This window comes from Hemiscyllium ocellatum, chromosome 7 (assembly GCF_020745735.1).
Source record: "Hemiscyllium ocellatum isolate sHemOce1 chromosome 7, sHemOce1.pat.X.cur, whole genome shotgun sequence".
Classification (NCBI taxonomy): domain Eukaryota; kingdom Metazoa; phylum Chordata; class Chondrichthyes; order Orectolobiformes; family Hemiscylliidae; genus Hemiscyllium; species Hemiscyllium ocellatum.
In genome coordinates, this window is record NC_083407.1 from 38969365 (window position 1) to 38981257 (window position 11893).

The following is an 11893-nucleotide window of genomic DNA, read 5'->3' on the forward strand; positions in this document are numbered from 1 at the left end:
CCCTTCTCAAACAGTAGCACCACGTTAGCCAATCTCCAGTCTTCCAGCACCTCACCTGTGACTATCGATGATACAAATATCTCAGCAAGAGGCCCAGCATTCACTTCTCTAGCTTCCCACAGAGTTCTAGTGTACACCTGATCAGGCCCTGATGATTTATCCACCTTTGCTCATTTCAAGACATCCAGCATTTCCTCCACTGTAATATGGACAATTTGCAAAATGTCACCATCTATTTCCCTAATTTCAATATCTTCCATTTCCTTTTCCACAGTAAATACTGATGCAAATTACTCATTTAGTATCTCCCCATTTTCTGCGGCTCCACACAAAAGCTGCCTTGCTGATCTTGGAGGGGGCCTATTCTCTCCCTAGTTACTCTTTTGTCCTTAATGTATTTGTAAAAACTCTTTGGATTCTCCTTAATTGGCAGATCTGGGATCCTGAAAATATTCTGGGCCATACTCCCTTAGCTGGTAGTGTGCTGTCTCCAGCCCTAGGAATTTTGGGTTTGATGTGCAGCATCTATAAGGGTGTAGAAATTTAGTTGCATCAATAATATATCTTCAATTGGGACTGCAATTGCAATCCTATTTCTTATATAAAACTTTTTTCATATTCAGATACTTATTGCATTCATTATTTTAAACCCTCTACCTCAGTAATTACATGAGTTTTTTAATGATCTAGATTTCAAATAATCTTCTGTGTAAAATATATTTTATAACTTCACATTTTGTTTGTGTTGTTTCTGAATGTGATATTATGTCCCTGAGTTTGATAATGACATAATGTAAAAAGGCCCCAATGTTATGATCCTGCAAAGGGCAAACCAGAATATCGCATCTGAAAGAGGAAAGAAAGCTTCTCATGTTATGTCATGAGTCATGCTTTAAGGTTAGAGAAGTTCTGGAAAGATTCTTTTTCAAGTCTTTCTTTCAGAGTCAGATGTCCTGCAACGTCATTGATTTCTTTCTTTTTAACTTTTTTCAAAACTGTATTGAGCTTGGGTGTTTTAATACTTTAGATGAACTTCATAAATGCAAGCCATTGTTGTTGTACAGCATTGGCTGAGGCCTGCACCTTCTGTTGAATAAAGCAACACCTCTAAGTGTAAAGGTAGGAAAATGTAAATTTACGTTAATTTCTAACAGAGTTCAACGAGTTTTTTTTAATTCTCCGTCTTGCTGTTCTATCTTCTGTAATTTTTTTAATAACTGAAATATGTTAAAATAATTAATGCAACACTACCTTTAAAATGTCAACATAAATGTTTGATTCATCACAATCATAATTTTGAATCATTACAACATACATACATGATATGAAGTCAAAACTCTTTACAATCCATTTCAGACAACTTTTACTTAAGGACTAGTTTCTCCCCCTACAGGTTAGATGGGGTAAATGTGCTTGCCATTTTAGGATCAAAACATCTGCTTGACATCTAAACAGACATAACCACAAATAATTGAAGTTGGTCAAATAAGTCAGTGATATCACGGGAGACCTAATCATATTACTCAGGAAATTATCAACATAACATATGACTACACAGTTGGAAAAATTGATGAATATAATTCATAGATGACAACAATAAAGACCATAGGCAGCAGCATTGAAAGAACAGAGCAAGAATTATACCATTGAATAGGATTAGTGGCTTCTTAGTATTCAACAAAGTTCAAAGTTCCAAGAATTATTAATGTGTTGTCATAAATTTTGCTTTAAGAATGCAAAGCAATAGAAGTAACATTCATTAAAATTTATACTAAAAGTTTTTAAAATATATCTATGAATAAACAATACCAATGATAAGTATCAAAGTTGAAAAGATACAGCCAAAGAAATTGCAAGCAGTTATCAGTGAATTAAATTCAGAGTACAGGGCAAAAGTGAGGACTGCAGATGCTGGAAACCAGAGTTTAGATCACAGTGATGCTGGAAAAGCACAGCAGTCTGGCAGCATCCGAGGGGCAGGAAAATCGCATTTCGGACAAAAATCAGATGCTGCCTGACCTGCTGTGCTTTTCCAGCACCACTCTGATCTAAGTTCAGAGTACACCTAGGAAACTCTGAAAAACTCTAAAATTGTTTACAAGAATTTATGGAAGAGGCCAGAGACAGCAAATGCACTATAGCTAATTACTTGGAATGAATGCACTGTCGGAAGATCCTTTTGTGTTGTATAGTAACATGGTGACCTTCTGAAGTAGAAATAGAGCAAAGATCCATCTCACTGACCAACTTATTTCCCAACAGTATATTGAAGCAACTTCCAATGAATAAGCTATGAATTGAAAGCACACACTCATTTCAATTGAATTGTTTTCTATAATAAAGACATTAAAAATGCTAAAAGTACTTGCAATAACTAACCAAAGCAATGTTCAACTTAATATCTTGAAGGAATAAAAAGCCTAACGGGAGAAATTAAAACATTATGAGCTGGATATTCCTGTCAAAGGTTAAATAATATGATGTGTTAATTACTCAATCAAACACTCTGGCAGAATTAACTACTTTATCCATGTTGTCTCTTTTTATTCAGGTTTTAATTGCTGTTGGATGTGTTTAAAACATCAAACTTCAAAAGGAAACTTTTTTTATGTTTTGTTTTGATTTTCTCTCTCAGTTAACCTCTTTATTGGTCCGATCACTCTCCCCCCCTCTTCATTCCTCTTTTTGTACCTGGTTTGTGTTGAACTCACAACTCTACCGTTCCTTGCGACGCTTGCATTTGTGATTTCACAATCCCACAACCTGATTGGACAGGACACAAAATGTGATTCCTCTTGTGTTGCAATTACATTGCAATGTTAGCAACTTAGTGCAGCCCTGAAAAGAAATGTGGAAATGTCAACATGTGAGGCAAAGTCAATGGCATAGTTAGACCACCTGGCTGCAGCAAAATTTGTCTGGATTTTGTTGGCTCTTGGGAGGTAGAATGGCATGATGGTTTGAAGGGGTTGTTCCTGTGCTGTACTCTTCTATGTTTGATGTAAGTGTTGCCAGCGTGGCCACATTTATGGCCCATTCTTAGTTATGTTGAGAGCATGTTGGGACCATCTTGAGGTTACTGATGTGCTTCAAGTCTCTTAAAGCCGATAGTAATGAAGAAATGATGGAGATGGGGGGGGGGGGGGTAGATAAAGAAAACCACATTAGCCAATAGAAAAAGAAAGATAAAATTACAAAACAAAAATGCAAAAGCAAAGTATAAGAAGGATTAAGTGATGGATAAATGGTTCATGCTGACAAGACTTCCCCAATTTCTCTTTCCAGAGATGATGTTCAGTGGCTCAGACAGCTGACCCATGAAGAACATGAGTTGAGCCAGATATACAATCAATTGTTCAAAGAAGGTTCACGAGAATGATCGATGGTATGGAGAGATTGTCTCATAAGCAAAGATTAAACAGGTTGTGGCTTTACTCACTGGAGTTTAGAACAATGAGAGATAATTGCATTGAAGCCTATGGATTCTTAAGGGGTGTGATGGGGCAAATGCTTAGAAGATGTTTCCCCTCATGGAAAAGTCAATACCAGAGGGCACTGTCCCAGAATAAAAGGGAAGTGCAATTTAAGACTAAGATGAGGAGGAATTTCTCATTTCAAAGGGTTTGGGGGTGTTTGGGATTCCTTGCCACAGAGAGAGATGTGGCAGTAGAGTCCTTGTGTACATTTATTTAATACTGAGATAGATTCTTGATTAGTGGGGAACTCCTTGCCACAGAGAAATGTGGAGGCAGAGTCCTTGTGTACATTTAAGACTGAGATAGATTCTTGATCAGTGGGGAATTCCTTGCCACAGCGAGATGTGGGGTCAGAAGCCTTTGTGCGCTTAAGGCTAAGGTAGATTGATTATTGATCAGTCGGGAAATCAAGGATTACTGGGGTGGGGGGGGGCGATATTTGGGGTCAACCACAATGCAGTTAAATGGAGGAGCAGGCACCAGGGACTGAACAACGTACTCCTGTTCCTGATGGTCTTATTGCCTAATTGTCAATTTAACAAATGCTTATGTTCATTAAATTCAATGAGTACTATCACCTAATGTATATTTTCTATAGCCAATGCTATACAATGACAGTTGCTTCCAATGCTCCCGCAGCAGTTAAGCAGCGGTTATAAATGCCCCTTGTTCATTGGGTTTGTTTTTGAATTTATTATTCAAACTAGTTTACTTCGGTGGGGCTGAGAAATTACGTTCTCGCTGTGCGCATGCGCGGTCCGAAGTGGGAATTTGACTTAAGTTTTGAACATTTCAGACAATATCTTCACACTTCGAGAACTCTGCAAGAACTGAACTTCCGCCAATCTAACGGTCAGGGCTTTTGGGAATCGTACAGAATGGGTGAAAATTCAGAGTATGAAGAACTGGTAAGAGAAGGTTTAATCAATATCCAAGTGTTATTTTAAATATTTTTATATCTGTAAATAACTGTACATTGTGAAAACAATATTTAAAATAATATGCCATTAAAAATATAATGTTTTATTTATAAAACATCATTTTCAATGTTGAAAATGCACTTATGTATAGCCTGTAAATGAGGTTATATTAATAAATTGTGCAAGGTATGAATTTAACTACAGCAGTTCTATGCAAAGCAGGGATGATCAGAGTTAATTTAGCACGTTAGATATTGAAGATGTCACTGAAATGTCAGTAGGCGTTTTATGTTTTTTTAATGCTTCCAATTCGAAATTAACCTCTCCAGATTATTTAGTGAAACCGATTGCAGGCGAAAGAGGTTTGAAAAGGTATTTTACATTGTTGATCTGATTCTTTGATTTCGTGTGTCTGGTTAGGGGTTTTTTATTTTACCGCGCCTTGTATTCCGATTTGCTCTTTGAAACCAGCGCGGTTAAGGCTCTTTAGCTTTCGAGCTAAGAAATCACATGAGGTAGAAAGTTTAAAATAATAGCGTTCGACCACAGTTTTTCAAAGTTATAAAGGCAAGTTTCATTGATGCCAATGAATAGATAGGTTCGCATTCACCTCTGCCATACAGAGGAAGCTGCAGGTGGATACCTGGTCCCGCAGGTATATTTAACCCGGGACAGATAGATTTTGTACATGCCGCTAGTGTTGAAAGAGGTCACGAACGCTCCAACTGTCATGCGTGCAATGACCATCAAATTTCCCCAAACTCTTGCTGGATTTTACTTATGACTCAGTGAAACTTTATGGGGGGGGGGGGGGGGGAGGTGAAATGCCAGTGAGCCATCTGAATCAAACAAAAACGCTGAAGTGCTTTCTAAGCAGTGAAGTAGCAGTGTAAGGTAGCAAGGAGCAGAATGGCATCGTGCTGATTGTATGGAATTACTACAAGGACGAGTCCCATATGAGAATGAGCCTCTCAGTCCCACGTTGTAAACAGTGATCCTCACTGCGACTTCCCCTTATTTAAAACAAAAATCCCCGCTGCTCCATTAAGAAGTGAAACACGCTTGGAGGAGACACTGCAAACTCGGAAACCCAGTCCGCCCCCTCGCTGACTTTTCAACTGCGATTTAGGACTCGCGGGGGCGGGCTGAGGTGGGGTTCGAGACCCGGTCTCCCTCCTCACACGCGGATATTGCCGAGAGTGGTGCTGGAAATCTGCATCAAAAACAGACAGGCGTGAAGAAACTCCGCGGATCTGGCAGAATGGGGACTGGGCACGTTAACTCTTGTCTCTCTGTCCGGATGCTGCCAGACCTGCTGCGTTTCTCCAGCAATTTCGAGTTTACTGTTAACAGTCGTAACTCATTCCTGCAACAATAACCTTAACCGTTAACAAGTTCAACAGTTGTTGTGACTGTTACAAATTCTAACCCAAACAACCCAAAAGTCTGTTTCGTGTCGGAGCTTTAGGGTGTGGGTGGTAACCGCATGACTCTGCGTGGGAATGGAGAGCTTGAAATGTATCGATTAAACAAACGGTTTTGGTGTTTGTTAATAAAGCTTCTTGTTTATTTTACAGTATTATCGCCTGGCTTATGATGCCAGCTATCCCAACGACACTGACGTGTACAATTACACATACCCAGAGGGTGCCTTATGCGATGGAGAAAGCGCCTACTTTAAAAGTATCTTCTTACCGTGCGTTTACTCGCTAGTGTTTGTCCTGGGGGTGGTGGGCAATGGCCTGGTGGTGGTCATCATGGGCTACCATGGAAGAGTGCGCACCATGACGGACAAATACAGGCTGCACTTGTCGGTGGCGGATTTGCTCTTTGTCTTGACCCTCCCGTTCTGGTCTATCGATGCGAGTCACAACTGGTACTTTGGAGACGCGGCGTGCAAAATCGTGCACATCATCTACACCGTCAATTTGTACAGCAGCGTGCTGATTCTCGCCTTCATCAGCTTGGACCGCTACTATGCGGTGGTGCACGCAACCAACAGCGCGGGACCGCGGAAACTGCTGGCTGATCGGTTAGTGTATGTGGGAGTCTGGTTACCGGCCATTCTGCTCACTGTGCCCGACATGGTGTTTGCTAAAACCAGAAATCTCGCCGAGCGGGTGGTGTGTGAGCGCATTTACCCCGAAGACACGTACCAGTTCTGGATGGTGACTTTCCGAATCCAAGGCATCGCGGTGGGCTTCATCCTGCCCGCTCTGGTCATCCTCATCTGTTACTGTGTCATCATCTCCCGGCTGTCCCGTTCCACCGGCTTGCAGAAGCGCAAAGCCCTGAAAATCACCATCATCCTGATCGTCACCTTCTTCTGCTGTTGGCTGCCCTATTACATCGTCATCTCCATTGACACGGTGATGCTCATGAAAGGCAGCGCCTATTCCTGCGACCTCGAGCAGATTGTGATCACCTCGATGGGCATCACTGAAGCCATTGCCTTCTTCCACTGTTGCCTCAATCCCATACTGTACGCTTTTGTTGGGGTTAACTTCAAAACTTACACTCGAAGAGTTTTCAGCCTCTCTGACACCAGATGCTCCTCTCTTAAGAAACTCAAAAGCAAAGACAGGCGAGGAGCCCATCCGTCAGTTTCTACCGAGTCTGAGTCTTCCAGTCTTCAGTCAACTTGCTAACTTATTCCCCACTCCACTTTTGTATAAAATCTGCATTAATACATATCAATGTTTTCACTACTGTGTCCAATTCTAAATGTTGTTTAATGTTGCGTTTGCTATTTATATAATGAGTTATTTATGTCTCCAAATCTTTGTCACCTTATAAATATTATTGTGTACTCGGTTCTGTAAATGGTTGTAAAGCTCAGAGAAAACAGTGGCAGGGAAATGCATGTAACTAGGCTTCATTTAGTTTTTGAGAGGACATTCCTTTGTCATTTGCAATGATGTAAATAAAGTGTGTGTATGAAGAACAAATAATATTTACTTCGCATATAACTGGCTTTTGCTTGTATCAGTTTCCTAGAAAAGAATTTACAAACTTGTCTTATGTAAATAAATGCATTATTTCTCATATGAAATGTTATAGCGTTTTTATTTCCACCATGTCATATGGTTATGTCTATACACACACACCAATATCATAATATCTACCTTTAGTTTACTGAAACAAGACCCACAAAGGACTGAAGGGAGATGCAGCCTTTCATTTGTGGTTATTAGAGGTTCTATTATCGAGGGAAATGCTTCATTGACCATCATCTGGTACAGCTAAATATTGATAGGCTGGTCCAGAAAGCATGAAAGTATTGCCAATTCCATATCTGTGTACTTAGATTTGCTCGTTCTTCGATGTTTAAAGGGCAACTCTCACAAGGGTGCAAGGAATGTCATGATAGCCTTTGAAAGAAAAACAACAGGGAATTCTCGAGGGTCCTAGTTAATGTTTACTCCTCAAGCAGCATCATGAAAACAACAGTTTAGATTAGGTTATCTACAATGTGGAAGCAGGCCCTTCGGCCCAACCAGTTCACACTGACTCTCTGAAGAGTAATTCACCCAGACCCATTTCTCTGACTAATGCATCGAACACTATGGGCAGAAAATGTGTTGCTGGAAAGGAGCAGCAGGTCAGGCAGCATCCAAGGAGCAGGAAAATTGATGTTTCGGGCATGAACCCTTCTTCAGGAGGGTTGGCAGATGCTGCCTGACCTGCTGCGCCTTTCCAGCAACACATTTTCAGCTCTGATCTCCAGCATCTGCAGTCCTTACTTTCTCCGAACACTATGGGCAGTTTAGCATGGCCAACTCAGCTGACCTGCACATCTTTGTGACTGTGGGAGGAAACCCACGCAAACGCGGGGACAATGTGCAAACTCCACACAGACAGTTGCCCAAGGCTGGAATCGAACCTGGGATCCTGGTGCTGTGAGGCAGCAGTGCTAACCACTGAGCCACCATGCTTGATCTGGTCATTGTTATATTACTTCAATTTGGCAGAGGATTTTCCATCTAAAAAAAAGTTCATTAGTTGTAAAGTGATTAGGATAGATTACGTACAGCATGGAAACAGGCCTTTCGACCCACAAGTCCACACCGACCCTCCGAAGAGCAACCCACCCAGACCCATTCCCCCACATTTACTCCTGACTAATATAACTCACACTATAGGTAATTTAGCATAGCCAATTCACTAACCTGCACATCTTTGGATTGTGGGAGGAAACCAGAGCACCCTGAGAAAACCCACGCAGACACAAGGAGAATATGCAAACTCCACACTTTCAGTCACCCGAGGCAGGAATTGAACCCAGGTCCCTGGCGGTGGGAGGCAGCCATGCTAACCACTGAGCCACCGTGCCAGGTTTTGGAAGTCCTGAGGTCATGAAAGGCCAAAATGTAAACCTTTATTTTCTTTCTCTTAATTTCATTCAACACAGAGTCAAAGCTGATTCTCAAATGTAAATAGTCAATAAAGGACAACATTCTTCAGAAGGAGGTTTTTAAGTGAGGCATTTGCATTAAATATTTCTGGTATTATTTATCCTATATCTTATTAACCAGTAGAACTTGCAAAAAGATATACAAATTACAAGTAAAATAATAATTAGAGCATAGCATGGTTAAATGTCAAACAGGCAGCAAAAATCAGGGTGAAGTAAATGGCAATGCTGCAGCGATATAGGGGGCTGCTCAATTGAACTTGTTCTGTCATTTTATGCCACGCTCTGGAATGACAGAATTAAGTCTTAGTCACTGGACTCTAATTGTTGATTGAATGCTAATGTTAAGGATCTCTAAAAATAGTTGGCTCTCCATACATTATAAAAAGTTTTAAAATAAATACCAAATATCTCAAGCAGTTAAAAGGACCACTTGACAACATTACAGCAAGTGCAAAGGAAAGCAGCGCACAGGTATATTATGTGATAATGTCAAAACTAAATGCTCTTCAAGCAACTGCATACCCGAGTTTGTGTCAATATAAGGTCAACATTTCTTCACTTAACTATAAAACTAGTTTTTTTCTTCTCTCTAATATCTGGAATGTTATGCAAGCTGTTAACTTTCAAGATGATATGATATATAAGATATACATTTCCAGTTGAAAAAATACAATCCACCATTTTTAGAACAAAGCCATTTAACTTTGTTTACTATCATTTTTGTTGTCTACATTGCTGTTCCTACACTTTGACCATCTTGATCCTAAATGCATCTGTGCTGCTTACCAGACCTTAACTGTCTACAGAGAAACTTCCACACATGTCATTTATTGTATCTGTTGCTCCCCATGCGGTCTCCTCTACATTGGGGAGACCGGACGCCTTCTCTCAGATCGCTTCAGAGAACATCTCTGGGACACCCTCACCGATGAACCCCACCGCCCCATCGCCAAACATTTCAACTCCCTCGCCCACTCTGCTGAGGACATGCAGCTCCTGGACCTCCTCCATCACCACTCCCTCACCACCTGACATCTGGAGGAAAAACGCCTTGTCTTCCACCTCGGGACACCCCTATCCCACGGCATCAATGTGGACTTCACCAGTTTCCTCATTTCCCCTCCCCCAACCTTACCCCAGTTCCAAACTTCCAGCTCCGCACCATCCGCATGACCTGTCCCACTTGTCAACCTTCCTTCCCACCTATCTGCTCCACCTTTTTGGCAGTGTGCTTGAATCACATTTTTCTTTTGAACATTGAGGTAAATTTCACTCTTCAGCAAATGATAGTAATTTCTTTTGAAATTATGATAGAGATTAAAAATAACCATGGAAAACAGTGACCAATCTTTCCTGCTAGCACTACTTTGGTCTGCTCCTCTGCACAGTGGAGGACAGTATGTCAACATTGAAATTGAGGTTTATTTCATTCTTTCATGGGATGTGTATATGACTGACTAGGTCAGCACTTATTGCACAGAGGGTAGTTAAAGAGTCAACCACAGTGGAATCACGTGTAGGCCAGAAGATTTTTTTAGTGAATCAGATGGGGTTTTCCTAACAACTGTTTCATGATCATCTTTAGACTCTCAATTCCAGATTTTTATTAAATTCAAATTTCACCATCAGCTACAGCAGGACATGAACTCCAAAATTGTCCTAGGTTCATCATCTAGTTAACAGCACTAGACCATCACCTCCTCTTTGCCACAAAACTGCTACAGCAGCTGTTAGATTAGATTACTTACAGTGTGGAACCAAGCCCTTCGGCCCAACAAGTCCACATCGACCCTCTGAAGAGCAACCCACCCAGACACATTTACCCCTTCACCTAACACTACGGGCAATTTACCATGGCCAATTCACCTAACCTGCACAGCTTTTGACTGTGGGAACACCCAGAGGGGACCCACACAGACACGGGGTGAACATGCAAACTCCACACAGACAGTTGCCTAAGGCAGGAATTGAACCCAGGTCTCTAGCACTGTTAGGTAGCAGTACTAACCACTGTGCAGCCCAACATAGAAATACAAACACATTACAACATGGAAACAAAGTGTCTGAGAAAGTTGTTTGATACTCCAAATGATCAATAACCCTGATCCCATCTATTTTTGCTACTCACTGATCCCTGTTTCATCTTACCTTCAAACAACTAACCAGCCTATTCATACATGTCTTTCTTTAAATCATTAAATCTTGTACCCATAGCACTCTTACCACAGATTCAAAGCTCTGGGATAAAGTCCCACTTCAAATTTTCAGCATAAATATCAAAGCTTAACAGTCTAATGCAGTACTGAAGAAATGCACTGTTGAAGATGCCATCTTTGAGATGAGATGGCCCATGTGCCTGCTAAGAGCAAAGGAATATCCCCAGTGTCCTGGTCAATATTTATTCATCAATCAACATCACGAACAAGCAATTCTCTGATCATTACCACCTTGCTGTTTGTGAGATTTCATTCAATGCAAATTGCTTTTTTTCATTAATGGAATGAGGACATTGCTAGCTAGGCCTGCATTTATTAGCTATCGTTAATTGTGAAAAGGGCAGTTAACAGTCAACCACTGGGTCTGGAATGACTTGTCGGCCAAACCGGGAAAGGATGGCAATTTCCTTCCCTATTGGGCATTAGTGAATTAGATGCAATTTTTCGACAATTACCAATGGATTCATGGTCATCATTAGACTCTTAATTCCTTTTTGTTATTGAATTCAAATTCCACTATCTGCTGTGGCAGGATTCAAATGCAGGTTCTCAGAATATTAGCAGTGTCTCTAGGTTAACAGCCCTGCGATAATACCAGCAAGAACTTGCCATATGTTGTTTTCATACATTCCAACAATGGACGTGACTACACATCAACTTTTCTGAGGTAGCTGTAAAACATTTTGAGTTTTGGTTGTTACATTTTCTATCCAAAAGCTATTCTTTCTATTGCATTCCATGGACTCACATTCCTTCATTTAACCAAATTCTGCTATTCTTTGTCCTAAGGCATTAACACTTAATTTTATAGTCATACTCTCATGTTCTAGACAGTTAAATTCCTGGAACAGTGTAGTAGTCTTG

At 40.7% G+C, this 11893-nt stretch overlaps 1 protein-coding gene across 1 annotated transcript; it reads left to right on the forward strand.

Moving 5' to 3' along the window:
- The first annotated feature begins 4274 nt into the window (after positions 1-4274).
- Positions 4275-7407, forward strand: LOC132817406 (C-X-C chemokine receptor type 4-like). Its single transcript, XM_060827837.1, has 2 exons — positions 4275-4384; positions 5974-7407. The coding sequence occupies exons 1-2, from the start codon at positions 4355-4357 to the stop codon at positions 7042-7044; spliced, it is 1101 nt and encodes a 366-aa protein (XP_060683820.1). The 5' UTR covers positions 4275-4354; the 3' UTR covers positions 7045-7407.
- Positions 7408-11893: the final 4486 nt, after the last annotated feature.

Excerpts from the sequence above, each read along its gene's own strand:
- LOC132817406 (XM_060827837.1), top strand. The coding sequence starts at position 4,355 with ATGGGTGAAAATTCAGAGTATGAAGAACTG. Across the intron at positions 4,385-5,973 it reads ATTCAGAGTATGAAGAACTG|TATTATCGCCTGGCTTATGA; the intron begins GTAAGAGAAGGT and ends TTTATTTTACAG.